This window comes from Arachis ipaensis, chromosome B3, assembly GCF_059453495.1.
Source record: "Arachis ipaensis isolate K30076 ecotype BB chromosome B3, ASM5945349v1, whole genome shotgun sequence".
In the NCBI taxonomy this organism is placed as follows: Eukaryota; Viridiplantae; Streptophyta; class Magnoliopsida; order Fabales; family Fabaceae; genus Arachis; species Arachis ipaensis.
Window position 1 is genome coordinate 135,797,809 of NC_142438.1, and position 27,989 is coordinate 135,825,797.

Genomic DNA, 27,989 nt, shown 5'->3' on the forward strand with positions numbered 1-27,989 from the left:
CCTCCTTTAATGTATTTATTTTTTAAGAATTCAAGATTAAGACATCTTAATGTATCTTTTGTAAGATGAAAATTTATGTGTGTAATTGTTTTTGTTAGTGTTGCAAGTGTGAGGAGTGCTGAAGTTAGTCTCACATTAAAGAAAGCAAGGAAGAGTGAGGAATTTATAAGATGAGACACCCATTAATTTAATATTTGAAAGTTTTGAGTTTGATGTATGTCTTCTCATCTCTTGATTCCTCTCTGTTTTTATGTAAAGTTGATAATTAAAAACTATTATTTCAAAAGAGCCTCATGTTAAAAAGGAGGGACAATGATTTTCTTAAATTTAAATTTTTTTTAGATAAACTATGCATAAATTTTAATTTAGTCTTCTCTAAATTTTTTATTTGTCTCATTTTTATTATGAAATAAAATTTTTGATTCCTTCTTAAAATTTAGTCTAATTCCACTTTTTATTAAATAATAATTTAGTTAAATATATTAAATTGTTTAATAATTTTTAATTATTAATTTTATATAAAAACAATTGCATGTCTCTGTATACCTTTCTTGGTCTAAATCTATGTAGTAAAATTTAGAGAAATGTGTTGTTTTCTTTGGATTATAATTTGTGGCAGCACCTTCCTTTCCTCTGAACTCTCCACTTCCCTGTTACCTTTGCTTTACCATAATTAAACATCAATACAATACCCACCATCTCTATGTCTTTTCTCTTTCTCTCATTCTTTTACTCTTCCTTTATTATTATTCCTTCTTCTTTATTTTCAATAATTTCAGTTAAAATATTGTTCTATCATATTAGGAATTAAAAAATTGAAGAAAGAAGAAAAAGCTCTCAGCTCTCTCTCACCTTATTATTATACATACCCTCTCTATTTTAGTGTAACCAGGAACATAAAAAACACCAGAGGCTTGTGTTTTGTCTTTCTCATAATAATCAAGCATACCAAGAAAAAGCAACACTGGGGATTCATGTCTCCAATTCCATAGCAGTGTTTTATAGGGTGATCTCAGAAGCAAGCAAGCAAGCAAGCCACTCTCATCGCTTGATCTTGCAACTTGTATGTGATCCTGTCACCTCTATAGTATATTTTTAACTGCTTCTTGTCTTCTTTTTTTCTGGTTCTTTCTTTCTTGGTGTTTCTGAACAAGTTTTCTTGGAATCACTGCATAGAACAAAATGGTTGATATAATTCTTCTATCTTACAACACTGCCTTTCATACCAACCATTGTAGATTTTGATTCTGGTCTTTAAAGTATCACACGTTACAAGTAAGACTTCTTGTTAAGAAAATGAAACAATTATATATGCATGCAATTATCTGACTGGGCGTATGCAGATATTGCCACTCCTTCATGTTTCTGTTACTGTTTTTTTTTCTTTGTTTTGTGTGATGACATGCTGGTCACTCACTCATTCACTCACTCTAACTCTTATAGATTCTGAATCATAACCTGCACTTGCAGACTTGTAGTTAGGTTCCGTGGCTCTCTTCTTTTCTTTTTTCTATATGATTAAGTTAGACTAAATTATGGTTTTCAATTTCCAAAGCCTTTGGCTTTTGCAAATATCTATAACTGTAATAGTCTGCATACAGAGTCCAAATATGATTTCAGATCATAGTAAGTAAATCTTGTTTGCTTATATTTTTAGTACTTATGGAAAACATTTTCTACTACTAAGAGCTTCTTCTTCATGCCTCTTGCTACTTTGTTCCTTATTTTTCTCTTTTCTTTTTTTTTTTTTCGTTCACAAACTTACAGAAGAGTGGGCCAGATCACAAGCACATGGTGAAGCGGATTCAGTGTTCTTTACTTAAGAGAGTCTAATAATCTTTTCCTATCATAATTGTCAATACATAACTAATTTGACCTTAAATTTCAATCATACATTTGCAAGTTAGAAGGCTTTGAGTGGTCCATGTTCAGGAATATTGTTTTATTATTAATAATAATAATAATGTTGGGTCTTTGGGTCAAACACAGTAGGTAGAGAGATGTTGTTTAGGATAATTAAAGAAAATATTTGACCATTGTATTGGATTTCAGATCTCCCACAATCTAAATAATGGATTTAATATGTATTAGGTAAGCCAAATTGGGAGGAACTGAAGAGAAGCTATAAGAAAAACTTGTTGATAATATTAATTGTTTATTTTTAAAGAAATATGTCGGTAACTGTTTAGTTGCTGCACCTGTGGTAGCAGTAGTACAAAAGCTTTTTGATCAGAAAGTCCCACATGCACTTGAATCACAAGACATGGCATCATTATTATTCCAATGGAAGTGTGATTCTATGGTAGGAATAGCATGCCTGTGTTTCTTTACCCATTGTGGATAAAACAATAATAGTCTTTCACTATTCTGAGGTCAAACTCATTCAAGAATTCATGAATTTTTCATTGCAGGAGAAAACAGCTCTTAAATAGGCCCTCCCTATTCTGATGGTAGATTGTTTCACATAGACTGAAAGTTAGCATTATCAGAGTTAATTAAACCATGAAACCAAGATTTGATCTGGAATTGGAGGCCTCAGCAGCAGAATATGAATCTGAGGTTAGCAGCCAGGTTGCTTCCAACATATCCTCTCTTCAAGAAACCTCTGCAGGCCCTTCAACGGACACCTTAACCAACTCTTACAAACTCGCGAATCCAATGGAGTTCGATGCTCTCTCGCTTGATTTAACTCTCAGCTTTGGCAACAATGAAACAGGGGAAAAAGCAGGGGATTCAATAGGACTCTCATTCTCTAGCACTAGTGAAAGCAGCAATGAACCAACTTTCCAAACTGGCACTGTACCAAGAGTCTTCTCTTGCAATTACTGCCAGCGCAAATTTTTCAGCTCGCAGGCTCTTGGAGGCCACCAGAACGCACACAAGAGGGAGCGAACGCTGGCAAAGCGCGCCATGCGAATGGGGCTATTCTCTGAGAGGTATGCTAGTTTAGCATCTCTGCCTCTTCATGGTTCTTTCAGATCCTTGGGGATTAAGGCACACTCTTCAGTTCATCACCAAGCATTTGCACCATCAATTAGGCCTCCTGAGATAAAAACAAATGCAAGATTCGACCAAGGTTATGTCGGCCTTCCTATATTCTTGGAGGATGATGAGTCAGAACTGCTCTGGCCTGGTAGTTTCCGGCAGGTTACTAGCGAAGGAGGCGATAGCAATCAGGCATTCATGCTGGCCGGGAGTTCGAATTTGAGTTTTACTGAGGTGAATCCACCAGTTGAGATAGATAACTCTACACCTGAATTAACATTGAAGCTTTAAAAGTGGTTACTTGGCACATAATCTATATGTGGCTTTGAGTTTGTTCTGCTTTGTTGTTATAATTTTGTACAGTTTATCAAGAGAGACATGCATGGAAGGGCTAAGAGTTTCAGATTGGATAGTTATATTTGCTTGGTCTCATGTATAACTTTCTTCCTTCAGTATTCTCTTAAGAATTCTTGATTTGGTGTTTTGCTTAATATGTTATCTAATTGTATAAGAGCTCTCAAGACTGGGAACACCATTTTGGAGCTTCTTTGTTTGTGATATATAAATCATGTTTTTTTTTTCCCTTACTACTACTGCAGTGTGTTTGAATCATTTGTTTCTATTTTGGATCATATTAACTCATGAACTATTTAGCTCTTTTTGGTAATGAAGTGGTCAATGATACTAATACTGACTAATAAAATTCCAGTCTTTTAATATGGCATGTTATATAATGTATAATATATAGAGATTCTAATAGATAATGCATAAGAATCTGAACAGTGAATAGTATAGAACCGAAGAGCTTTCAAGTTTCAACATCATTTACCGGTTTTCACAAAGTTGCCACGAGTGATGCAATAATGATACTTCAACTCATTATTCTCGGTGTGAAATTATGTAAACCAACTTAGAGCTTGGTTGAAAAGTATTTGACTGTGAAAAAGAAATTTTAATTTTTTTTTTAAAAATTCATTTTTTTTTAAATTTAATTTTATGGTTTGAAATGATTTTAACACACTGATAGAATAAAATTCAATTCTTTAGTTTTGAATAACTCTTACTTGAGTTAAATTTTTTTCTTTTACATTTTTGTTCTTAACAAAATTATTTTATTAAACATCCATTTATTTAAATAGAGATATTTTTTATATTTAACATGTTAAATAAAATTAATGTGAGAATTAATTTTAAAATCAGACCTCTTTTGGTCTAATTTGTAAATGAGGAAAAAATGAGAATTAAAATTCTCAAAGGAGTTTAAATCATTTTTTTTACTTGTTCTAAAACAAGAAAAAAATTTACAATTGTTGAGTGAATTTTAATTCATAGGTTTTCAAACAAGCTCTTAAAATGTATTCGAGGATCATGAATTATGGTATTTAATGACCTTTGTTTTTGTCGAAAATAACGAAGAGACTAAAATTTTATGTCTCAAAATTAAAATTTTAATTTCAGTCTCGAACTACTAAACACAATACTGAGTCTCGATCTATCTCCAAATCTCGATTTTAGTCTTAAAACAAACACTATCTATGAATTATAACACGAAAATTCATCCACATTACACACTTACACACACAAGAGTATACCTGCTGGTGAATTCATGGTAGCAAGTACTTTTTGGTCATAATTCTTATTTTAAGGGTTATCTGAAACCGATTGTTTTTTGATTTGGACTTGAGGTCAAAATGTTCTTGAGTGGTTTGTCTGAAAACTTTTTCAATGAGAATGAATTCGTTCGAATTATTTGTGAAGAGGTGGGGGTGATACTCAAAAGACTCTGATGCTTAAATTAGCAATAGTTTAACGCCGATTTTTAGTAAATTGAGACTTAAATATATATGAGAGTGTCAGTGTATTTATAATATAATAGATAATCATTTTTTAGAGTAGTTTTATCTGTAAAAAATATTTTAAGAGTGGATTACTTATTTAGATAAATAGGACCAGACTTTTGTCGTAATATCTAACCTTTATGAGATCGAATTTAAGTGAATTGAATTAGATCTCTTAATTAAACTTTATTTATGTTGGCCTGATTAAAACTCTGAGGAGGTTGGGATATGAAAAGTATTGTTGGGCCAATGAACTATTTTCATTTTTTGGTAGATTTGAAGATATGGTCAACCATTCATATTATTCCATTTGTAAACCTTACAAATTAATAGATTTGATTAAATTAAAAACAAATAATGTGCCAAATTATAATTAGAATTTTATCATGTAAATTTTTTCTACAGAAAAATAAAAAAATATATTCGATTTGGTTCTTGTTATCATAAATTAATATTTTTCTATTACACAATAAAACAACTGTAAACCAATAAAAAATAACACAAAGTATTATATTTATATTATTCTAATTTAATTGAAATATTAATAAAAATGTAACTATCGTTAAACAAATCATAAAATAATTTATCAAAAAAATAATAATATTCTATTTTTATGATAGAATGGATTATTAGATTATTAAAATGTGACTACTCACACGAAACTTTTTTACATGCTTAAATAAATTATTTAACATTATATGTGTTGACGTCATAGTTACATAATGTATAAAAATTAAATTTATAGAAAATAATTTTATTTTAGGGTGTTAGTTAAGATTATGAGACGGTTGGGTGGCATTGGCATGAACAAGTGCATATGAAACGAACCCAAACCGTTTGGCGCTCTCTTACTTGTAACTCACCGCGTTTTTTCATCTGTTTATATTCCCTTCCAAACACACCCACTTGACTGCTCCCTCGTTCCATTTTACAGGTTCTCTCTCGCTCTCTCTGGAATTGTTCCATCATTTTACGGCTACTTCTTAATTCCTTTAGTTTATTTATTTGGTTGATCAAACACATGTAACATGTTCAACACTCCAATTCTGGAGTACATATGCAAAAATATTATTTGGTTTGTCTTATTCTTCTACGTGGATTCTTATTTATTAATATTTGTATGGTTGCTTCAATTGAAGCTTCTTCCCCAATTTTCATTATGGCACTTTCTCATTGTTGTGTCCTGGCTATATTAATTTACTTCATACAGAGACAAGATATAAAAGAAAAATGAGTACTATATATTATTATTGTAATTTTTTTGTATTTTTTAAAATGGTGGTTGGTACATAAATTGGACACTTTGATTTGTGTTTAAAAAATAAAAAAAAAATTTAGAGTATACAAATTAAAGAGTCCTGAGTACTAAAATCAGAGAGTCCGATTTTTGGGACGGTTTAATTTTTGTGCCTCTTAAAAATTAGACAATTTAATTTTTACTCCTTAAATTAAATCTTTCCATATTTTAAAAAAGTATCATTGTTAATTCAATATTTAAAAAAAAATGTAGATAGATAGATGGTGGGGTTTGATTATTATTATTTTTTTTGCATCTTTTAAAATTTTGTAAGAGGAAGAAGATCTCTTTCACGATGATGTGATGTAATTAATTATTTTAATGAAATATATGAAACCAAAATTTTGAAGATATTTTTTGTTTTTTACTGTCAATGACGATGTGGATTTGTTAAAAGCAAACAAGTGTCATCACAATTAGAATTTAGAATTGACTTTATAGTATTTCCTTGAACCCCAAGTCTCTGCTTTTTTGAAAGGTAAGCTATCTAGTAGGAGTATTTAAACCTTGGCTACAGAATTATCGATCTTCTTAGGTAAAAAATTGTTGATCTTCCTCTCTTCTTCTTCTCTATTTCTCTCCGTCTCAGATATAATAGTTAAAGTGCATATAATGCAAGGAACCCATTATTGTGATTTATGACTTTGCTTTTGTGGATTCGGGAGGAAAAAGAAACATTCATGATTGCTTATAACGTTTTCTAGTTTTGATTTTGCTCCAATTGGCAAAGACATCATCTTCGTCCTCTCTTCCGTATAGTAAAAATCCAGAGAACCGTGTAGCGATTGAACATGCTTTAATTGGTTACTTATATATTTTACTGCTAAATTAACTGTGAAAGAGATCTTCTTCCTCTTACAAAATTTTAACTGTGAAAGCTTCATCTTTCTTTCAATCAATTCTTTTGAGGTTCCAATCGGGCCAAACAGTATTAAAAAAGGAAACAGAAACCTAGTCATTCTTGTGTCAAATAAAAACTATAGAGATGATTAAGTATTTGTTTGGTTGTTATTAAATCAATAAAAAATATCTTTTTTTAATAAATTTTTTTTATTGTTTAGTGTGTTTAGTAAATTTCTAATAATAAAAATGATGAACAAAAAGGTACTTTTATTTTTGTAGAAGATCTTTAAAAAATATATTATTTAAAAAAAGATTTTTTTTTCAAATAGAAACTAAAATGTATCATTTAAAAAAATATCAAATTTAATTCAGCTTTCTTTTCGTTTCATGATTCATTTTATTTTTAGAGTAGAAACTAAAATGTATTGATATCTTGTAAAATCTGGAAACTTTTGAATGCATGGTACACAATCTTATGTATCAAACCTTATAAATTGCTACCATGATCTCTTCTGGCTGCCAAGAATGATTAATTTGTGGTGTGTTTTGATGCAGGTGTAATTATCATCGGTTATAGACATCGTAAAGATTTGATAAAATCCTTAGAGATGAGTCAGAGGATTCATCTACTTGTTATCATTCTACTTTGCTTCTTATTAAGGTGCGAGTCATGGGGTTGGTTTTCATCAGCTAATAAAGGTACTCACTCTAAAGAGGGACCTTATGACAATAACGGAGGCATCTCTAGAGGCTCTAGTGCTGAATTCTCCGTTGAGGGCTTCAACGACCGGAAGGGATTGAAGTTGGTGGAGAATGCTAGGAAGAAAATGGTTGGTGCAAACACATGTTGGCAAAGAGCTTATCAGCACCTTTTCGCAGGATGTTCCGAGATTCTGGCTACCGACGATAAGCGGTCTAGACTTGCTTGGCATCTCAGTGATTGCTTTCAAAGAGACTCTGGCAGGCCTTCTTTTCCGCATTGCGACGAGAAATCCTCCATGACCGTATGCCTAAGAGCCTTAGATGACATTGCTCATAAGGTCTACCTTGAATTCTACCTTGAAACCAACACTATTTGTCATCAGTTACAGTTAAGTCCACTTTGTTTTTTTCATGCCTTCTATGATCTCATATTTATTTAATTTTGGTGTATAATCCAAAGTTGTATATCTTGTTTTCTTGCAGGGCGTATGCATTCAAACATGAAACAGAGAGGCTTGTGACTGAACTAAAAAGTTCAGCTCAATATGTGGAGGACAAATTAGATAGCATTGATGAGAAATCAGAACATCTATTGCAAGGATCGAAACATATCGTCGATTCCATGAACTCCATCGATATTCACACCCAACAAGTTGCTCAAACTGCTAAGAACGTGCAAGATCATATAGGCATTGTGTTAAGGCATTCGGAGAGTGTATACGAGCAGACTAAGAAGATTGAAGCCTCCCAATTGCAATTGAAAGATGGACAAGAGGATATGAAGAGGAGTTTGGAGGATGGAGTAGCATTGCTCAAAGAATCTTACGGTTATTTGGGCCAAGAAATAGGCAAGTTAAGAGATGAAGCCATTGTGATTGAGCATGAGGTAACTAAAGTTGGAGATGCAATGGCATTAAAGATGAGCAATTTACAAAGCAAAGCTGAGGACATTGGAAACATGGCTGGGATTTCTTTAGATAAGCAACAACAACTTCTACATGGACAATCTACAGCACTTGAAGGCTTGAATTCTTTATCCGAATTTCAATCCAAAGCACTAGAGGAAAGCAGGTATAGCTTAATTCTATTATAGCAATTACTAATTTGAGCTCAGGAAGCTTATTTGCAAAGATGTTGAGTACTTCATTCTGTGATACAGGAAAACCTTGCAATATTTTGCTGAATATGGGCATAGACAACATGAGGAGCTGCTTCAAAAACAAGAACAGATACAAGGACTTCATGATCGTTTGATGGAAAATTCAAAATCAATATTGTCTGCTCAGGTTTGCAACTTCTTGTAGACTATAAGTTCTAAGCATTTGTTTCTGAAATCTATATTATGGATGGTTTTCTAATAAGGAATCTCTATTTTTATTTTATAGGAATCTTTTGAGTCAAAACAAGCTACCATGTTTATTGCTCTAGACAAGCTTTTTGCTTTGCAAAATGCTATGCTGGTTGAATCACGAGTGATTAAAGCTTTCTTCATTTATTCCATATCAATCTTTGTGATCTATATGTTGACTAGTACAAAGCAAACATACAATGTCAGGCCATGGCTATATATTGGTAATTATTCCAATTCTTCTAAACATTTACCTTTAATTTAAGCATAATTTACTTAGTAGTTTTGATTATTTTCAGGGCTTTGTGCTACTTTCTTTATCGAAGTAACCATTATTCGTTACACCAATGATAACATGGAGCAACAAACATGGATAATAAACACAACCCGGTTATTGTTCATGGTAGCTGCCTCAGTTCATCTTCTATACGCCATTTGCACATACAGGTAGATGTTCAAACACCCTAAAACATGGTTGTTCATATCTAGATTTTTTTGGTCTTACAGAGTCAAAATTATTAACCATGCAGGGACTATGAAATGTTGAACCATCAGATGCTACTCACTCTCATGAACAAGCTTAACAATTTGCAAGCACAAAAGGGGTTGCCATGGGACATGCATACTGATTATGTTGAATGGACAGAGTGGGTAGATGCTGATTTACCCGATGACGTGAATTGTCTTGATGATCCTGACTATGTACTTCCAGAAGAAGTTGCAGAGAATTCGATCACGCCGTCTACAAATACAAAAAGTTATAATCTACGCCCACGCAACCACTCTCGTTGATGGATAGTTTAGAAACAGAATATTTAAACCGTGCGCACGCACGTTGTTTTGCTCTATTAATTTGTTCCATAATTCTGAATTATGTTCTAGTGTATGTGTAATTTATATTGGTGGATACTACCATAAATTGTAAGGTTTGATTTTGATATGTTATAAAAATATTATTTTTTTTTTAAATATGACTAAAGAAACAAAAGTACACTATTAACACAAGATTTACAATAGCTTAAATCCCTGTATCAGAACTGGATTTTATTCATTACCTATACATGGTGAGTACGATTGATTTTGAATAGATTATTGAAACACTTGAGGAGGCCAAAAGGGTCTACAAGGAAACGGGTTTGCAGCCGAGGTCTAACGACTTGTTGAGCGCATCAACGACGAGCTGAGTCTTTCTAGTAATCTGAGGCCACTTATTATCGGGGCCAGTGGCGACAAGGCTAGCAAACTCTTGCACCATAAGTGCTTCTTGAGGGAGCACATTGGCTACATGAACTTCCTCTGGCTTCACATTCCACCCAATGTGAAGATCAACAAACTTGGCACCAAATGTGAAGTCAAAGGAAGCAACGTGTTCCTGGTAAGGGATTATAAAATCCCTGACATGCAGGGAGCCGTTGGAACCACATATGGCAAGGTCCATGGAAGTGTGAGAGAGAAAGGAACAGTGGATGGTTGCGACGGTTTGGTCTGGTTGGTCCCAATGCAAAGAGGCGGTGATGGACAAGATGACTCCGGCGGCGTTTCTTGTGACATCGGGAAGAGCAGTGACGGTGGCTGGCAATTGGTATCCCTTTGCCCACAAGGAAGCACCAATGCAGTACCATGCCAGGTCACCCAACGCACCAAGCCCATCCAAGTCTGCCTTCACTCTGATGTTGCTCTCCAGGAATCCAGCTCTTGTTTGCATTGTTGATGTGCTGTGAATCTTCACTCAATTATGTTAGCTTCTTTACTCATAATATTCAACTTAATCAACTAATTCGGACGAACTCAAGACTTACAAATTGAATGTTTCCAATGCTTCCAGAATGAGAAAGGGACAAAAGTTGCTTCATATGAGAGGTCCTAGGGTGATGCAGCCACATGCTCCCGTCCATGAACTGCACGCCATTCGACTCGCACGCCTCCAAGATCCGCTCTAGCTCCGCCGCATCTAGCGCAGCCGGCTTCTCCAGCAGCACGTGCTTCCTCCGGGCGGCGGCCGCCACCGCCCACCGCACGTGCAGAGAAGTTGGGAGCGGCAGGTACACTGCGTCCACAGTTGGATCGTCGAGCAGCTCTTGGTAGCTGCCATAAAGGGCGACGGTGTCGGGGAGGGCGTTTTGGGCGGCGAAGGTTTGGGCCTTTTGGAGGGAACGGCTGGCTACGGCACAAAGGGTGGCGTTGGGCGCTAAGGCAATGGCTCGAGCCACTTTTCTCGCGATGTGGGCGCAGCCCATGATGGCGAAACGCACCGTTTCGGGTTTGGCCATTGTTTTCGGCGTGGACTCTGGTTTTTGAGTAGTAAACTAGTTTCAAACGAACAGCCTGCATAGTGTGGCTTCTAAAGTAGTTGATCACTTGATTGTTGTGGATAGGATAGTACCAGCCTCTCATGTCGTGTCGTTTGTTAACTGGCAAAGCTAGGATGCCATCGCTAATTCGCTATGCCACAAAATATTCTTCCATTTTACAAAATTTTAAAAAGTTGCTATTGCTATTGTTTAAAAAAAATTAATACCATTAGACTTTATTATTTTTAACTATTAATTTAATTTTTTTAATTTAATAATTTAATAACATAATTTTAGTTTATATTTTTTAAATATTTATAATTAATTAATATAAAAGAATAATAAATTACAGATTTAAATTTTTCTATTTTCAATAAAAAATATAATATAAAAAATAATAAATTATATTAATATCTAATACTCTTCTAAAAATAATTCTATAATATCTATATTTTTTTGGTTTAAATTACTTGAATATAATTGTTAAGAGGTGAAATTCATTCTTTTGTAAAATTAAAACATGTATAATTTTTGGACATCATAGAACACATTATATCTTCGTACAGATACCGTTTGAACGTTCACCTATTATTTTTTGTCTATATAATTTTTTATAAGCATGCTACTTATTTTACATAAGTCCCTTTTTTTTTTTTTGTCTTTTTTGAGAGTTTTAGATAGTTATATTTGTAGTGTTCAATTTTTCTGTATTTATGGTAATTTACTTAAGTCTTTTTTTGGTTTCATTGAGCTGCCTCATCTGCTTCTTTATTTAAGTTTCATCATTCTTTTAAGTTTTTTAGAAAAAATATAAATTCGTCATTTGATAAACAGTCACTAGATTTATCATCCAATGATTCAGTACATGATTTAAGAATCACTCCTTTTTTTTTTGTATTATTTTTTATGGTTTCCTTTACTTGTGTGGTACCTTCAAGTGTGACTTAGAGCTTATCCCAGATTTTCTTTACTATTTTACATCTTGAAACCTTCTAATATTCCTCGAAACTGATTGCACAATTTAACATGTTTAACGACCTTGGCATTTAGTTTCACTTTCTTTTTATCATTTTCATTCCATTCTATTTCAGTTTTGGTAGTGACAATACTATCAGCACCCGTTTTTGTAGGGATTTGAGGACCATTTAAGATTATCTTCCATAGGTTGTAATCCACTAACTGAACAAAGATCTTCATTCTTTCTTTTTAGTAGTTGTATTTTTTCATTAAAAAATGGAGGTCTGTTGTTGGATTATCCTTTTATCAGTGTATAAGCCACTGTGTTGGAACCAATATTGTTCGCCATCAGGATCTTTCCTCAAAGTTGCAAAGCTTGATCTCTTTGAGACCAATTTCTAATACCAATTGATGGTAATCAGTGACTATGAGAAGGGGAGTTGAATCTTGACCTCCTTTTAATTTTGCTTTTTACCTTGTGTTCTGTAGAGATACTGTGAGTAGAAAACAGGAGAGACTTTGGTTTTGTCTCCTAACGCGATAGGAGCCAAAATAGAGTTACTTGCAATATGTGTTATAGTGAAATGTTGCGTAGTTGAGAAATTAGGAGATACTTTATTTTTGTCTCCTATATTGCAGAACCAAAAACAGAGAAGAGAATAGAAAATAACACATAGATGTATCCTGATTTAGCTACGTAATGCAATGTAGCCTACATCTAGTCTCCGTTACAACAGTGACGAAATTTCACTATCATTCAATAGAATACAATCACCAATTTTTTCTAAGATTCTACCCAGTCCTATTTGGGACAAGTCCAGTTTCTAATCCAAATCGAACTTGACTAGGACTCACCCTAACTTTCAACTGCAAAGTGCTAACCCAACTTGCAAGAAAATCCCTCAGGATCATGACACAAAACAGAAATACTTACAAAATTTTTTTGAAATAACTTAGGTTTTTTTCTCCAAGTCTAACTCTCTGCTTTTTTCGCTCAATGATTTTTGCTTACAAATCTCACCATTTTGCCTTTTACCATTAAAACACATAAACACTAAATTGAGAAAAAGAAATACTCAATGAAAATTATGAAAGAGAAGAATGAATAGCCCAGTAAACTATAGGAACCTAAACTTTGTGCCCTCACTCTTTGCCTCAATCCTTGGCCGTACACCCTTATTATAAAAGAGTGGAACTTCTAGGGCTTGAAACCTTGCTTCAACACGTGTTGACTTTTCTTCTCCAAAATCAGAATCAGTAGCGGCATTCAGAGAAAAGAGAGGGCAAAAGGAGTGACATACAATTATACCTTTCTTTTTCAACATTTTTCTTCATACTTCTTAAATTTGGACCGTGCTTTCTTTCTTTGGCTCCAAGTTTGTTTTATGACCGTTGATAAGCAACAGAGCACCGTTAACTTCACTTTCTTCATTTTCCAATTCGATGCTTGTAACCTAGTTAATTTTTCAACATTTCTTGATGAAGCACAAATAAAAAAAAATCACATTTTTTTTATTTTATTTTCTAATGTGATATTCTCTTTTGTTGTAACCCTTCTTTTTTTTTTTTTTTCTTGCTTGAGAATGGAGACTTATTTTTTGTTCTTTCTTTTGGCTAGTTTTAGAACTTTCTTTTTCTTTCTTTCTTCTGGTTTCAGATAGTGATTTGATGTAAGAAAAGAGAATAGAGAGAAGAGAAGATTTAGTTTTCGATAGTGTGGTAAATTGTTTAAATGAAATGGGAATTAATTCATTTAGTTAGAAACTAAGTTAGAAGCTTAAATTTGGATATGGATCACCAGTTTAGGCTTTATGCTTTTATTTGGGTTAATTTCTTTTTTTCTTTTATTTTGTTAAGGGCTTTTCTTTTCATATGAGAAACATTTGAGGCGGAAGCAAATAAACTTTCGACCTAGTCACCAAAAAATAAAATTTCGACCATGAGTGAGTGTGTGTGGGCCAGATTTCATATGGCTTGATTTATTGTTTTTTAGGCCAGATTCAATTCATTTAAATTCTGCACACTAAACAAAATACATTATACAAATAATTTAATATTAATTAAATAATATTTAGTCATCATCTTAACTATAATTTAATTCTCTAAATTTAATAAGTATGTTATTTATTTTACATAAAAAAATTATTATCGATTTAAAATATATATTAAAATATAAAATATATATTAAATAATATTAATGCTATGTTATTGTTGAATAATTCGTTTATTAAGTTATATTTTTATATATAGATGTATATATTTTATAAGAATTTAATTTTGATATACTATTGGTATAAAATAGTTTTATACGTATAACTAATTACATAATGTTATGTCAATAAAAATAATTATTTTTTATATTAATTGTATGAATAATCATCTAAAAAAACGAATGTGAATAGATTAGCATAGTATAAAATCAATCCGTTATAGTTTAGAAGTTAAATGTTATGTGTGAATAATTTTTATAAGCTAAAGGTACTATATCCATTTTTAGATTTTATACTAGAAAATTGATTTACTTAATACACCTAACCTAGTTCGATTTTTTAACTTTGATAAACATGAAAAATAATATACAAGTATAAACATGAAAAATAATAAAGAATTAAAATATTTAGCGATTATAAAATACATATAGATAGAGATAGAATACATACGTAAACGTGTATACACTGATTAAATATTGAGTTATAACAAAAAAAATGATGTTAATCCAATTTAAAGAAACTTATGATCGTATTAGATTAGATAAAAAAAATATAAAGAATATTTTACGATTATTTTAATATTAAAAAAAATATATAAAAAATAGAAAGTGTTAGATAAACAATAATCATTTTAAACAATATAAACAATTATCAATCAAATAAAAATACATTACATCTTAATTTAATGTTATTAATTAAATTTAAGATTAATTTATTCTTTTAAACTTATTAATTTATATTATTCACACATTATTTAAAAATATTGTTCTATACTTTTCCATAAAAAATTGATGAAACATGTTTTGTGTTAAAAAATAGTAGGATGAAATTGGGGCCAAAAGTGAGTGTCGCTGAAGCCAATGCATGATAAGAAAGGCACGAAGAAGTTTATGATTTGTTCTGTTTTAGCATCATGAGAATCACGCCTGCCACTCCTAGCTTCCTTCTAATTCTGATGACTAACAGAAAGAATCCCACGGCGCCGCCATATCACTGATTACATTCCCTCTATGAGTACAGTCAACACATTCAAAGAAATCATGGAGTCGGATAAAGAATTCCCAACCGAACTGCAATCCATAACCTTCCAGATCCTTAGCTCCAACGACACCGCACATATGGAAGCTATCTTCTACAATCTCTTCTCTCCCGAACCTAAACCCAAACCTCACTCCGAAGCACTCGCCTTCCTCCAATGCTCCAAGAAATACCACCCGGATCTCCTCTTCATCAAGCTCTTCTTCCTCCTCCGATGCGGCGCCACCCCGCTCACGCGCGCCAACTCCGCACGCGCCCTCCACCTCCTCAGCACACCGGACATCTGGCCCAAACTCAAGCCCGTCGCCCAGGCCAGCCTCAAGGCCCACTTCACAGCCTACCTCAAGGAAGAAACCTCCCTCCACGTCCTAAGGCTCGTTGCACCCGTCCTAGCCGAAACCCTTTCCATTATATATAAAGACCACCAACAACACTGGCCTGAGGTTCTTGACTTCTTAGTGTCGTTTACTGCCTCAAACGACGATAAGTCCCGCGAAACGGCGCTCTTGGTTTTCGCCAATTTGCGCAAAGACTGCCGTTTACGCGTTTCCGATGCGCTCCGCGGGGCAGTTCCCGTGCTCCGCACCTCATTTATGGAATCGCTGGGATCATCCAACGCTGACATTCAGGTGGCGGCTTTCGGCGCCGTGGTGAGCCTCGTCCGTTTGTTCTCCGATCCATGCGTGTTCCACGAGCTCCTCCGCGCTATGATGGTGGCGGCTTTCGCTCTCCTGCATGGCTCCGACGGGAGCTATTTTCGGCGCGCTTTTGCGGAGATGGTGAGGCTGGTGATGGAGGAACCGGCCCCGCTGAAGCCTTACGCGAGCGACATGGTACTGGACGTGCTCCAGATCGTGGAAAGCGACGCAGGTTTGAGCATCGTGACGCAGCAAGCTGCGTTCGAGCTGGTGATGGCGATGACGGAGGTGGAGGATTATGCGACGGTGCTGAAGAGCCATAACCACCAGACTCTGGTCAGGGTTTTCATGATCCCGATGAAGATGCTGATGTTCGTTGAGGACGAAGATGATAAAAAAGAGAAAGACGGGAGTGGTGTGTACAAAGTTGGATTGAAGTGGTTGAATCGGCTTTGCGTGACGGTTGGAGGGGACATAGTTGTGAACATTGGCTGTCATATTTTAAAGATTTTCTTGGATTCACAGCACTGGAAGAAGCGCCATGCAGGGATTGCTTTGCTCACTGTGCTTTCAAAAGATTTCTCAGACGAAATGGTGATCTCATCTACTCTCTCTTCTTCTTTATTTACATAACTGTAACAAACTTTTTCTTTTTGTTTTTATTTAAAACAAGTCCTGCTAGGATTGCAGTTAGGTGAACTTATTTGTCAAGGTTTGAAAACTTATTTGTTGTGCGTGCGTGCATAGGTGATGAGAGAAAATTTTCTAATGGAAGTTGTAACAAAATTTTTCAAGTCATTCCAAGATTGCCATGATCGAGTTCGGTTGGCAGCTTTTAGCTTTATGCAGATGCCTACAAACTTTGTCCAAGCGATGCATGTCCTCTATCATCATAGGCTTATGCATGCCTTTGCCGCTGCACTTGACACTACCCAGAACTATAAAGTCAAGGTATATATGTAGTGTATGCCGTCTTTATTTGATGTGTATGCAAGTTGATATCTTATATTTATGTTGCTTTTCTAGGAACAAACAGCATCGGCAATGCTATTTTTTCTAAAGACTACTCTTCCAGACAGCTTAACATTGTACAAGAATGCAGATGTTATAACAAACAAATTTTTGTCAATACTTAAGGTAAAAATTATTATCTTACACTAAGCTGCATTTCAGTTTATTATTCATCAGCATTTTTCTTGTCTTATTTTCTTTTTTAATTTGTTGCTGAGGCTCGTGAGAATTAATGTTTATGTGATTCAATATCACTCTATTTTGCTTTTAACTATTATTATGATTTGAACGGTCAGAGACCTTGGATCGGTTCAATAGTATATACCTCAGTTTTGTTAGTTATGTAATGAGCTATGTGTAAAAATGAGTTTGTCTTGTAATTTTTTATACAAAAATCCGAATGATTGGACATGCATATATGTAGTTATGGCTTTTATATATGAATCTCCATGATATATGGTCCTCTTCTACTTTGGTGTTTCTCAGCCATTTGCTTGCAGGGTAAAGAAGGTGCTAAGCTTAGAAGTATTGCTCTGGTAACTCTCAACATAATTGCACAGCAGTGTCATGAATTAGCTCACAAGTGCGTGCTGCTGTTCCATTTCTTTTCTTTCTTGTCTTTACTGTTAACACATGTATCACTCTTATAAAGATGATAGCATTATGAGAAATTTCTTCATGTTCTTCTTGTTAGGTATTGTTCGAGTTATCTTCCAATCTTACTAGAAGAATGTCAGGACAATAATTCTGAAATCAAAGAGGTTTTGTTTCCTCGTGTTTGTTTTCATTGGTATTACACTTGTTAATTGTCATGGATGTATGCTCAAATTCTTTTGTCTCTCAATATTTTTCAGGAAGCAACACGTGGAATTCGAATATGCGCAGAACTTGGAACACCTCATTTAAAGCCTCTTGTCAATAGTACCCTGTTTGTTCCATAATTCCTGCTATTCGTTGTTGATAAGTTTAGAACTAAGATTTGTCTTCTGTCCTTCAATTTGTAGGGATACTGTCATATCTCAGTAGTGTTTTGATCAAAGAACCAAATCATTCAATTTCGGAGAATGCAAAAGTATATGATATAGCAGTTTCTGTTCTAGGAAGAATTTGTGAGTTCCATCGTGACACCATTGATGGCTCAAAGGTGATAGTTTCCTTCTACATTCTGTAGTTATCAAATCGTTAGGATTTAACTCTTTTAGTCCGTTCAACTCGAATATCTACTAAAATTAAATAACAGTTCAAAATCCGAACTAACTGTTGATTTCAAGATGGTACTTACAAAATGATGATGTATACAGATTGTTCCTGCCTGGTTAAGTTGCTTGCCACTTAAAAATGATTTGATTGAGGCCAAACTGATGCATGAACAGCTTTGCTTAATGGTTGCAAGGTTGGAAGTTTAGTCCTTGAGATTGATCTTTTTGAATGATTAGTTTCAAAATACATGAAGCGTCAGTTTCCATTAATGGAGTGTTTCTATAACTTTTCAGACTAGATAAGGATCTTTCAGGAGCTGGTAACCAAAACCTTCTCAAGGTTCTCGTAGTGTTCCTTGAGGTGAATTACTCGCATTCATTTGACCTATTGAATATTGATCACAATAGTATACGTTCCTTTTATAAATTGTATAATAATTCTATTACAGGTTGTTGATAACGGTGACAAACTAGCTTCACCTCAAACAATAACGCAGATGAACAATTTGTTGAGACAGCTTGGACGGAATATTCCTCGTACGGCGATTAATACAGTTTTGTTTTCTTTAAATGACCGGCAACGGGAACTGTTGTTGCCTTTCCTAGCGTCCTAGTATGTAGTAATTTAGTATCTCAATCATTTTAGCTTTTCTGATGGAAGGAAAGAAAAAAAAAATGTATAGTTGATTGAATTGAATAGGGTCACTTGTTAAATTCATAGGACTCTATCTTATGTGACGCCCTCACGAAAGGGTTTCTGAACAAAATTGTTGGTTTCATGCTAAACAAAATCATATTCTTCTCATGTAAAACAAAATCACTACCACTATCATCTTTGTCTCAAATGTTTATTTAACTAGTAAATTAGTGAAATACATGCGATTGCTACTAACAGGTAACGAACAAAACACAATTTACTTTGAAGGATATCAGAGAAACATACAACATAAGTACAAATCTAATCCAGTATCAAAACTGCATAATTTCCCCTCCTCCTTTGCAACTCCGACATAACCAACCAGCAGTGACAACCACCAACTCTTAAATCAAAATCTTAATAGATAACAGATCAAGAAAGGATAACAGAAAGAGATCAGCTCGTTAAAGAAGCAATGGCCAGCCAACCCTCAATATGCAAGCTATGTTAGATTTTCTTCTAAGAAATCTTTGCTTTTGTCTTCATATTCAGGTACTTGAAAGGTTATAATGCCCTTGACCATGGCTGGTACTTCCCCTAGTAAGTTTGACAAAAAAGTGTTTTATAAAACCTATTTATATAGTGCAAAAGGAACACGTTCACATGCTTTTCGAAAACATAATACTAACATAGATTACATGTGAACTTAGAAAGATGACTGCGAAATTCACTTGAACATTACATAACGTGAGCAATAAAAAGAAAATGATTTTACTTCAAAAAACTTGGTTTTACGCTTCCATATCCTCATCCCCATCCTCGTCCTCACTCAGATCAAGATCAGCCAACAACTCATCTAGTGGAACTGAAGGCACCTCTTCCCCATCTGTCACTGATGCCATCTCTGATTGTTGGTACTCTTTATTACGATACAATGATAAATTGAACCTCAGTTCAGGGTTTTCTTCTATATCCTTTAAGAACTGTTCATAATCTGAGATCTTCTTGTCTTGTTCAATTCTACCCTTATCATCAACTTCCATGCTAAGTGATTTAAGCTTCCATGAACGAGGCTTGGAGCGTTTCTTCTGGCGCTTCTCTTCATAACTCTTCTTTACTAAAACTGCTTCGGGAAGGACAAGTCCTCTGTACTTGTCCAGTTCAATATCATTAGTGTTAGCCCCATATAGGTCATAACCAAGAGCATAATCACCAGGACTCAAAAGATGGCCCAAATGCGTCTTGATGGAAAATATTGTGTCATTCTTCCCAAAATCCGACACACGAGCCACTTGAGCCTCTGCCAAAAAATATTTAGTACCAGCAATAGTAACCTCAGCAGAACGAATAACTTCCACATCTAGCACAATATATTCCACCAGCTGTCGGCTAGTAAGCAGAGACTTAAAGGATGCCCTCCAGTATTGATCAGCATCCAAGAAGCAATGCCTCAGGGTAAATGGATCAAGCAGAGCAATGCTGCTGCTAACCTTGGTACAAATCACAAGGGGACCAAGGTTTCCCAAACTAACAGCAACTTTTGGTGGCAGACATATTAAGTCCTCGCGGCAAATAGGGGAGATTTCAACAGAAAATGTATATTTGTAGTTGTAGTTATTACTCTTAGGATCATGGGATACAAGTTGCTTATCATGACGGCTTCTCACAGGAGCAACTTTCCCCAGAAATTCCACAAATTTGACACCATGACTCCGATTAGAGAAAAAGAAGTCAATTCCCTGATCTGTCTCTTTGATTCTTATAGCACTGGCAGCGGCATCATGTTTCAGAATCAGCTGCTCCAAATAAAAGAAAGTACGCCTATGAGAAACGTGCTGCCGGAGTTGCACGGCGGCGACCCACTGGTCAGGGTTAGCCTGGACCCTGGAGCAAGGTTCACACATTTGATCCCGTTGAATATACTCGACAGGATAAGTCTGTTCAAGGATTACTCCATTCAGAATCTCCTTCTGAACCTTAACCTTGACTTTGATCCTCTTGGAGTGGGGCTCAGTCCAAATAAACTCAGCATGTACCATCCTCGCTTTATTAGAATTCAAATTCTTCTGCAACTTCTTCAAGCAAAAGGTTAGCAGCTCCTTAGATTCTAACTGTAGCTTGACCCAATTTCTTGGCGGCTGAAGGTAGCTATCACATTCAGGGCAATGCTTGAGCTCAAGACGCTTCAGTAGACCCTCAGTGATATTATTTTCTGAGCTTAAACACTTGACACACATGTTGGCAGCATTTGGTTGCATTGGAATTCCACATTTGCAACACAGAACGCTGCCAATTGTATGATGAACCGTGAACATACCATTTTCCATCCTTGAAGGACCTACAATTGTGAAACTTAGAATGCATGAGCATGGAATCGTGAACTAAAATAAATAAATAAAAAATAAAAAAACTCAACTCGTACAATCATAAGAAAATTAAAAAACAAAATAAAATAGAAACACTAATATCGAACAATTGATGCGTATATAGCTATGTAAAACTGAACACTGGACGTAATTCCATACTATTCAACGACTGATTCAAGTATTAAAAAAAAAAAAGACTCAATTGTAATGGATTTGTAATAAATCATCTAAGAAATTTATGATGATGAACACTAAAGAACAGGCCGAAAAGAAAGAGAGACAGATTTAATGGAAAAATTAGTATCATACTTACGGTGAACGATCTACGCGATACAGATACAGAGGCGGCAGCGTCTTCAGAAGACCGACTACAAGCACAGCAAGATAGATAGGTTTCCAGGTGAGGCGGAGGGACTGCGGCGGCGATGGTGTTATAAGGACAATGGAGAATTTCGTTTGGGATTTTCCTTCTTTCGGATTACCTATTTTTGTTTTCTCTCTTTCGGTTAAACGTGGACTGAGAAATACAAAGCCCAAATAAAACCGTGGCCTAAGCCTGCTCCTCCAACTTAATATAGGGTCCATAAAGATATTCAATGTCGTTTTCAGCTCCAAAGAGAAAAATTAAAATCCAACTGGTTTAATACAATTCAAATGTCTTAAATAAATTTCGGATGTAACGTAACATATTTCTGAGAGTATTTTTCGATTTATTCTTTTAATTCATTTAATATAATTCACTATAATAAATTAATTATATCAATTAATTATTTTAATTAGGTATTTAATTATCACATAATTTATTATAATTTATATTTATTAATTAATTATAATTTATTATATCAATTATTTTAATTTATTAATTTATAAAGGATATAGTCAAATAAATAATTTGTTATTTATTTTAATTGAATATAATAAATACAGATTACTTTTATGAATAAAATAATTGTCTTCTGTATAAAATAATGAATGTATAATGATTTGATCTAATTTTGTCTAATTTATATTCAACTAAAATGTTCTATTATTTTTAATTTTATTTTTAATTATTTCTGTGAACCTTAATTGAAATTGTTTTATTTTTTCTGTAATTTAAGTTAATCAAATTGTCACCACTAATTTGTCATAATTTAGGTTAATCAAATGGTATATTTTTTGTGTTACTTAAATTAATTATTTGATTTGATATATATTATAAATAATGTGGATCAAATGAACTAATGTAGAATAATTTATTGCTATTATAATTGATTGCAATAATTATACTAGCCGAAATTTTTTTTCCAACAAATTATTCAATTAATGTCCACATACAAGCCTCTTTATTATACAAGTTTTATAAGTACTCAATATTTCTTATCTCTAAAACGTACTTTTTATGGCATGTATGTTTCACGGGTCTCCTTAACAGATTTTTCAATCAATCAACGTGCGAATAAATAACTTTTTTTTTTGAAAGAATTTCGTTTCCTTTTTCAAATTTCTTCTACGTTTTCTTGCCTTCTCTCTTCGATCTCTTTCGTGTGTTTCTCTCTGTCTTCTCCTTCGCCGTTTACGTAAGTTTCTCTCTCTGTTCTCTTTCTTCGATTTTCTCGTTTTCCATTGTTTCTAAAATCAAGCTCTGAAATCGTTTTGAAGATAATGGGTGATTTAACTTCAGATTGTCAGCTGAACCAGAGCGAAGTGGATTTTGAATTTGAATCCAATGAAGTTTCTGGGGTGTGGTTTAATTCTACCTAATAATTGAATCTGAATTTGAATCCAGTTAGTAGTTTATGATTGTGTAGCTGAATAATGCGTGGACTTTACTTGTAAAATTTGTTGTTCATTGTTCCTTGTTTGAATTGAATCTAATGTACCAGTTCTGATGAATTTTCTGTATTTTATATCAGACGTTCGTGTGTAAATCAGAAATATTTGGGTGTATTTTAGGAAAGTTTCGGTGTATTTACAGTTTATGACTTTTCATCTCATTGAGGGTGAATTGCCTTATTCTTTTAGTTGAATTGTTTTAGTTTCTATTTAATGATTATTCATTAATATGATTTTTGTTAATTTTTATGATGATTTTTGTTATGATGGGTAACCGGAGATTATTGGGCTGGACTCGCTGGGTTGGCCCAATCGTCTGTCGAGGGAAGCCTTCGGGCGGATTGGCGTCTTCAGGGCCACCTTCCGACTTGCGAATACGAGTGAATGGGGGGTGGTACCTGCAAAGACACTCCGATGCCTAAGTCAGCAAGGGGGTAAGCAGGCCTAGAGAGTATTGGAACTTAGAGATACCTGAGAGGTGTCAGTGTATTTATAGTGGTGAGCCAATAACCACCGTTGAAGTAGTGCCACTTTTTAAGGGGAATAACCGTCCCTTTATCTTAGGGTGGTTGAGATATGGTTCTTGGAAGTGGTTAGAGAGATTCTAGGGCAGTTATCCTCTTGAGGGAGGGTTTATCTGCCAGCTGATCCTCGTACCGACTTCTTTAGAGCAAGTCGTGAAGATAGCCGACTTCGTGGCATCTGGTTTGTGTAGTGTGAGGCTCAACTCCTTTGGGTTGGGCCTTTTTATTTGGATCCTGGGCCTTAGCATTGGGCCAGGGTATGAACAGTGCCCCTACTCGAGCCCAATTTCTTTTAAGATTTTGGGTTCGAGTATTCTACTCGGGGATATAACCGACTTGGGAGGGAACCGACGTGTTTGTTTGGAACCGACGTGACTTTCGTGACTTTTGATTTTTCACAGTTACGTCTAATCAAACGTCGCGTCTGTTAGAGGTTCGCGTAGGTATTGATTACCTTGGTAACGGTGCACCCATTAATGACTGCCCCGTTTTTACCATTATGCCCCTAAGGTGTTTATAAATACTTTCCCTCTCTTTCATTGTTTCGTTTCTGCGATTTTTCAAATTTCCTCTCCACCTGTTCGTGAAGCATTCTTGCGTTTGAAGGCTTTCATTTCCTCCAAACTTTTTCGGATAAAGGTTAGATTTTTCTTCTTCTCTTTTTGCAACATGCTTATGGTTTGCATGCTTTTATTTTGCGGATGGATAGGTTGATTTCGCAGGTTTCTGTTTGATTCCGTACTTCCCCTTAGAGACCATGTTTTTTGATTTTCTTTTCTTTTTCCTTTGTAGGTTTTACCCAAACCCTTTTTAAAAGAAAGAAAATGTCTTCTGTTGAAAGTCTTGCTCAGTGGGTCGATGTTACAGTCCTGGGGGAGGAACCTTTGGTTGATACTGATTTTCTTACTGATCTTCGCACTCGCCACCGGCTCTGCACCTCTGAGGAGGATGAGCCGAAGTATGAACTGCTTGCCCCGGGTCCAGAAGACCGGGTCTGCTTTGGGAGGGCTTCGGAGGCAGCCCCTCATTTCTTTTTTATGTATGAGAGCATGCTTACCCGCCTGGGCGTTTTCCTTCCTTTTTCTGACTTTGAGATGGATGTTTTACGCCATTGCCGTGTTGCACCTACCCAGCTTCATCCCAATTCCTGGGGTTTTCTGAAAATTTATCAATTTGTCAGCCATGCTTTAAACTTTCCGACTTCCTTGAGGATTTTCTTTTTTCTCTTCCATATGACTAAGCCCTTCAGTGCGCAAAATAATAAACAACAATGGGTGTCCTTCCGGGCTATACAAGGTCGGAGGGTCTTCACCCTTTTTGATGAATCTTTTCATGACTTCAAAAATTATTTTTTCAAAGTGCAAGCTGTAGAGGGTCACCACCCCTTTTTCCTGGATTCGAATTCTTCCCCTCGCTTTCCTCTGTATTGGTTGGAGGCCTCCCCTTGTGAGAAATATGGTCTGGACGACCTGGATGAGGTAGAGGCAGCCATTGTGGGGTTCCTCCGAGAAGTATGGGGGAGGGCCCCATATCTGGATACTAAAAAATTTCTCCAAGGGTCTCCGACCTTTGTCCAAACACAATTAGGTAGCTTTTATTCGTTTTCTTGGATTTCCGATTTGTCTGACTATCTTTTTCCGACTTGTCTGACCTCTTGGCTACTACTTGTTTTTACAGAGATGGCGAGGAGGAATTCGAATGAGTCTTACCAGAGGGTCCAGGAGGCTAGGGCAAGGTCCCGGGCCAGGACTGGTGGTGCCAGGGCAGCTATCCATCCCCCTCCTCCTCCTCGAAATTTGGGGACTCCTTCTGAACCTATTGTTATCTCTTCTTCTGCTCCTTCTCAGCCGTCCCCTCCCCCCCGATCCTCCCCTGAGCCTGAAAGGAAGAAGCGCAAGGCTTTAGAGCCTAGTTCTTCTTTTGAGGGTGAAGCCAAGGTGGATGCCCCTGAATTTATCCAGAAATACATCTATCCTCATGCCCGTATAGGCTTGGATGATGTTTCTATCCAGAACCACCTCACTATTCTGGCTCAGGAGAGTATCAGGGCGGCGGCGGTGTGCACCAAGTTTCTTGATATTTTCGAGAAGACTCCTCTTAGCTCTCTTGGTTCGTCCTCGAGGGCTAAAGAGTTGGAGGAGAGACTTCTTTTATATCAAGAACATGAGAAGAAGTTGAAGGAGGAGGTCGCCAAACTAGAGGAGGAGAGGAAGGATCTCCATGAGAGAGAGAGAGCAAGTTGCAGGCCCAGTGCAACATGGAGGTCGGTTTAAGGCTGAAGGCGCAGGAGAGCTATTCAAGCCTTTTTGAGGACGTTGTGGTTGTGAAAAAAGATCTGCTGAATGCTCGGACTGCCTACACCGAGTTGGAGGACTCTATTGCCGAGGGATCTGAAGAGGCCTGTAGGATTTTTAAGGAGCAAGTCGGAGTCATTGCTCCTAGCTTAGATCTCTCTCCTTTAGATCCCGACAAGGTCGTCATTGATGGTGCTATAGTGACTCCTCCTGCCCCCCAAGTTGTTTCTGAGTCCGACTTGAAGACTCGGGGGCAGAGGATTATTGAGTCCCCTCCTCGCTCAAAGGATGCTCCGAGCTCTTCCAAGGTTCCTCCGACTTCCTCTCCGTCTCCTATGGATGCCTCTCTCCCCGGTCCTGACGCTGCTCCGACTATTCTTCCTGGTTCTGGTGGTGATTCGTCTACTCCTCTGAAAAAATAACTTTATTGGCTATATGGGGGCCCGACCTGTGGGTCCCCCTTTTTTAAACTCTTTTATATTTGTTTGTTGGTGGTGGTGGTGACTGAACAATTTTCTCTGGCCTTTTAAGGCCGTAAACAAAAAATATTTATAAATATCCTTTTTTGGATAAGGGTTTTAGTTTTTTAAAGAAATACCCTTTTTGGATAAGGGTTTTAAAGAAATACCCTTTTTGGATAAGGGTTTTAGTTACCTTTTGCGTGTGCATGCTTTTCTGTTTGTAGTTTTTTGAAAAAATCCTCTTTTTGATCTTTTTAGTTTTGGAAACCTTTTTCCTAGCTGTCTGTCCTTTTGGGTTCCTCTTCGCTTTAAGGACAGCTTTTAAGCTTTTTCCTAGGTTTTTCGATCTCTTTTTGATTATTCCTTATACTCAACTTTGTTTTATTGAGCTTCTATGACTTATGTTATTTTTGCGACACGTTTTCTTTTCTACTTGGTTTTGTATTTTGACTTATAAGTCGGCATATCCCTGAGTTTCTCACGATCAACTTTTATAACCTCTTTACACCGACTTGTACCTCGTCATTTTATCCTGACGATCATCTAGGTCAGTTCATGGGATTTTCATGTTTTGTCAAGCTTAAGTCGGCGCGTTTCGTAGGAAAAAATAAACGAGAAGGAATTTATAAGAGATATTGTAAAAGATCTTTATTTATTGGGGAGGTACCTTACTGCTACTAAGGGCTTTTGACAGCCTATTTTCCCTTAGCCTCTACTATGATGCCTCGTTAAAAACCCTTCTCCAGAAAAAACCCTTTAACTTTCGGAAAAAAATCGTGAAGTTGGGAAAAGAGTACATTAGGGAGTAGAGTTCACTTTTAACTGTAGTACCTTTTCATATTACAAGCATGCCACGATCTTGGTAACTCGGCGCCGCTTAGGTCGGTCACCCTATAATAACCTTTTCCTAAGACCTCGCTGACTTTGTAGGGTCCTTTCCAGTTGGCAGTGAGTTTTCCTTCCCCCGACTTGTTGACTCCTATGTCGTTTCTGATTAAGACCAGATCGCTTAGTGCGAAACTTCTTTGAATGACTTTCTTGTTGTATCTGGTAGCCATCCTTTGTTTCAGCGCTGCTTCTCTTATCTGGGCTTGTTCTCGGACTTCGGGGAGCAATTCTAGCTCCTCTTTGTGCTCCTGTATGTTTCCGATTTCATCATGGAGAATCACCCTTGGGCTTTGCTCGCTGATTTCTACTGGTATCATAGCTTCTATCCCATAGACAAGTCGGAAGGGCGTTTCTCCAGTGACAGATTGTGGCGTTGTCCGATAGGCCCATAATACTTGTGGGAGCTCTTCAGCCCAAGCTCCTTTTGTATCTTGTAGCCTTTTCTTCAGTCCTGCCAGTATGACTTTGTTGGCTGCCTCGGCTTGTCCATTTGCTTGCGGGTGCTCCACCGAGGTGAACTGGTGTTTAATCTTCATACTGGCCACCAGGCTTCTGAAGGTAGAGTCGGTAAATTGGGTTTCATTGTCTGTAGTGATGGAATATGGTATCCCATATCTTGTGATGATATTCTTGTAGAGGAACCTCCA

At 35.8% G+C, this 27,989-nt stretch overlaps 6 protein-coding genes across 9 annotated transcripts; 4 read left to right on the top strand and 2 right to left on the bottom strand.

The window, feature by feature from the left end:
* The first annotated feature begins 578 nt into the window (after positions 1 to 578).
* LOC107631427 (zinc finger protein 4) lies at positions 579 to 3,571 on the top strand. Of its 2 annotated transcripts, XM_016334871.3 has the most exons (3): positions 587 to 1,063; positions 1,768 to 2,302; positions 2,412 to 3,571. In XM_016334871.3, the coding sequence occupies exon 3, from the start codon at positions 2,503 to 2,505 to the stop codon at positions 3,274 to 3,276; it is 774 nt and encodes a 257-aa protein (XP_016190357.1). In that variant the 5' UTR covers positions 587 to 1,063; positions 1,768 to 2,302; positions 2,412 to 2,502; the 3' UTR covers positions 3,277 to 3,571. The 2 variants fall into 2 exon arrangements, with proteins under 2 accessions (XP_016190356.1, XP_016190357.1); XM_016334870.3 differs by lacking the exon at positions 1,768 to 2,302 and having other exon boundaries at positions 579 to 1,063.
* A 3,193-nt stretch (positions 3,572 to 6,764) lies between these two features.
* On the top strand, positions 6,765 to 9,951 carry LOC107633821 (protein GAMETE EXPRESSED 1-like). The gene is made up of 7 exons (XM_021119574.2): positions 6,765 to 6,878; positions 7,519 to 8,053; positions 8,149 to 8,736; positions 8,825 to 8,951; positions 9,051 to 9,237; positions 9,313 to 9,460; positions 9,544 to 9,951. The coding sequence occupies exons 2-7, from the start codon at positions 7,572 to 7,574 to the stop codon at positions 9,803 to 9,805; spliced, it is 1,794 nt and encodes a 597-aa protein (XP_020975233.1). The 5' UTR covers positions 6,765 to 6,878; positions 7,519 to 7,571; the 3' UTR covers positions 9,806 to 9,951.
* Positions 9,387 to 11,373, bottom strand: LOC107631426 (putative oxidoreductase At4g09670). 2 transcript variants are annotated; one of them, XR_001618565.3, is made up of 3 exons: positions 10,813 to 11,373; positions 10,069 to 10,736; positions 9,387 to 9,755 (listed from the first exon to the last, which is right to left on the bottom strand). XR_001618565.3 is itself a non-coding variant. In XM_016334869.3 (2 exons), the coding sequence occupies exons 1-2, from the start codon at positions 11,281 to 11,283 to the stop codon at positions 10,134 to 10,136; spliced, it is 1,074 nt and encodes a 357-aa protein (XP_016190355.1). In that variant the 5' UTR covers positions 11,284 to 11,372; the 3' UTR covers positions 10,021 to 10,133. The 2 variants fall into 2 exon arrangements, 1 of the variants encoding a protein (XP_016190355.1); XM_016334869.3 differs by lacking the exon at positions 9,387 to 9,755 and having other exon boundaries at positions 10,021 to 10,736; positions 10,813 to 11,372.
* Positions 11,374 to 15,391: 4,018 nt separating this feature from the next.
* On the top strand, positions 15,392 to 18,255 carry LOC107633820 (uncharacterized). Its single transcript, XM_088509027.1, has 6 exons — positions 15,392 to 16,741; positions 16,895 to 17,098; positions 17,174 to 17,284; positions 17,659 to 17,741; positions 17,853 to 17,919; positions 18,013 to 18,255. Exons 1-6 carry the CDS (start codon positions 15,482 to 15,484, stop codon positions 18,097 to 18,099), a joined length of 1,812 nt encoding a protein of 603 aa, XP_088365153.1. The 5' UTR covers positions 15,392 to 15,481; the 3' UTR covers positions 18,100 to 18,255.
* On the top strand, positions 18,156 to 19,054 carry LOC148572549 (uncharacterized; the record flags this gene model as incomplete). The annotated part of the gene is made up of 4 exons (XM_021119575.2): positions 18,156 to 18,302; positions 18,460 to 18,551; positions 18,652 to 18,718; positions 18,807 to 19,054. Coding segments are annotated over 4 exons (471 nt in total), but the record flags the coding sequence as incomplete, so codon positions are not given.
* A 560-nt stretch (positions 19,055 to 19,614) lies between these two features.
* NMD3 (nonsense-mediated mRNA decay NMD3 family protein) lies at positions 19,615 to 21,907 on the bottom strand. 2 transcript variants are annotated; one of them, XM_016334867.3, is made up of 2 exons: positions 21,674 to 21,907; positions 19,615 to 21,332 (listed from the first exon to the last, which is right to left on the bottom strand). In XM_016334867.3, the coding sequence occupies exon 2, from the start codon at positions 21,319 to 21,321 to the stop codon at positions 19,786 to 19,788; it is 1,536 nt and encodes a 511-aa protein (XP_016190353.1). In that variant the 5' UTR covers positions 21,322 to 21,332; positions 21,674 to 21,907; the 3' UTR covers positions 19,615 to 19,785. The 2 variants fall into 2 exon arrangements, with proteins under 2 accessions (XP_016190353.1, XP_016190354.1); XM_016334868.3 differs by having other exon boundaries at positions 21,670 to 21,905.
* Between the last annotated feature and the right edge of the window lie 6,082 nt (positions 21,908 to 27,989).

Excerpts from the sequence above, each read along its gene's own strand:
- LOC107631427 (XM_016334870.3), top strand. The coding sequence starts at position 2,503 with ATGAAACCAAGATTTGATCTGGAATTGGAGGCCTCAGCAGCAGAATAT.
- LOC107633821 (XM_021119574.2), top strand. The coding sequence starts at position 7,572 with ATGAGTCAGAGGATTCATCTACTTGTTATCATTCTACTTTGCTTCTTA. Across the intron at positions 8,737-8,824 it reads AAAGCACTAGAGGAAAGCAG|GAAAACCTTGCAATATTTTG; the intron begins GTATAGCTTAAT and ends TCTGTGATACAG. Across the intron at positions 9,238-9,312 it reads CAGGCCATGGCTATATATTG|GGCTTTGTGCTACTTTCTTT; the intron begins GTAATTATTCCA and ends GATTATTTTCAG.
- LOC107631426 (XM_016334869.3), bottom strand. The coding sequence starts at position 11,283 with ATGGCCAAACCCGAAACGGTGCGTTTCGCCATCATGGGCTGCGCCCAC. Across the intron at positions 10,737-10,812 it reads GCATTGGAAACATTCAATTT|ATTCACAGCACATCAACAAT; the intron begins GTAAGTCTTGAG and ends AATTGAGTGAAG.
- NMD3 (XM_016334867.3), bottom strand. The coding sequence starts at position 21,321 with ATGGAAAATGGTATGTTCACGGTTCATCATACAATTGGCAGCGTTCTG.
- LOC107633820 (XM_088509027.1), top strand. The coding sequence starts at position 15,482 with ATGAGTACAGTCAACACATTCAAAGAAATCATGGAGTCGGATAAAGAA. Across the intron at positions 17,285-17,658 it reads AATTTTTGTCAATACTTAAG|GGTAAAGAAGGTGCTAAGCT; the intron begins GTAAAAATTATT and ends ATTTGCTTGCAG. Across the intron at positions 17,920-18,012 it reads ATAATTCTGAAATCAAAGAG|GAAGCAACACGTGGAATTCG; the intron begins GTTTTGTTTCCT and ends AATATTTTTCAG.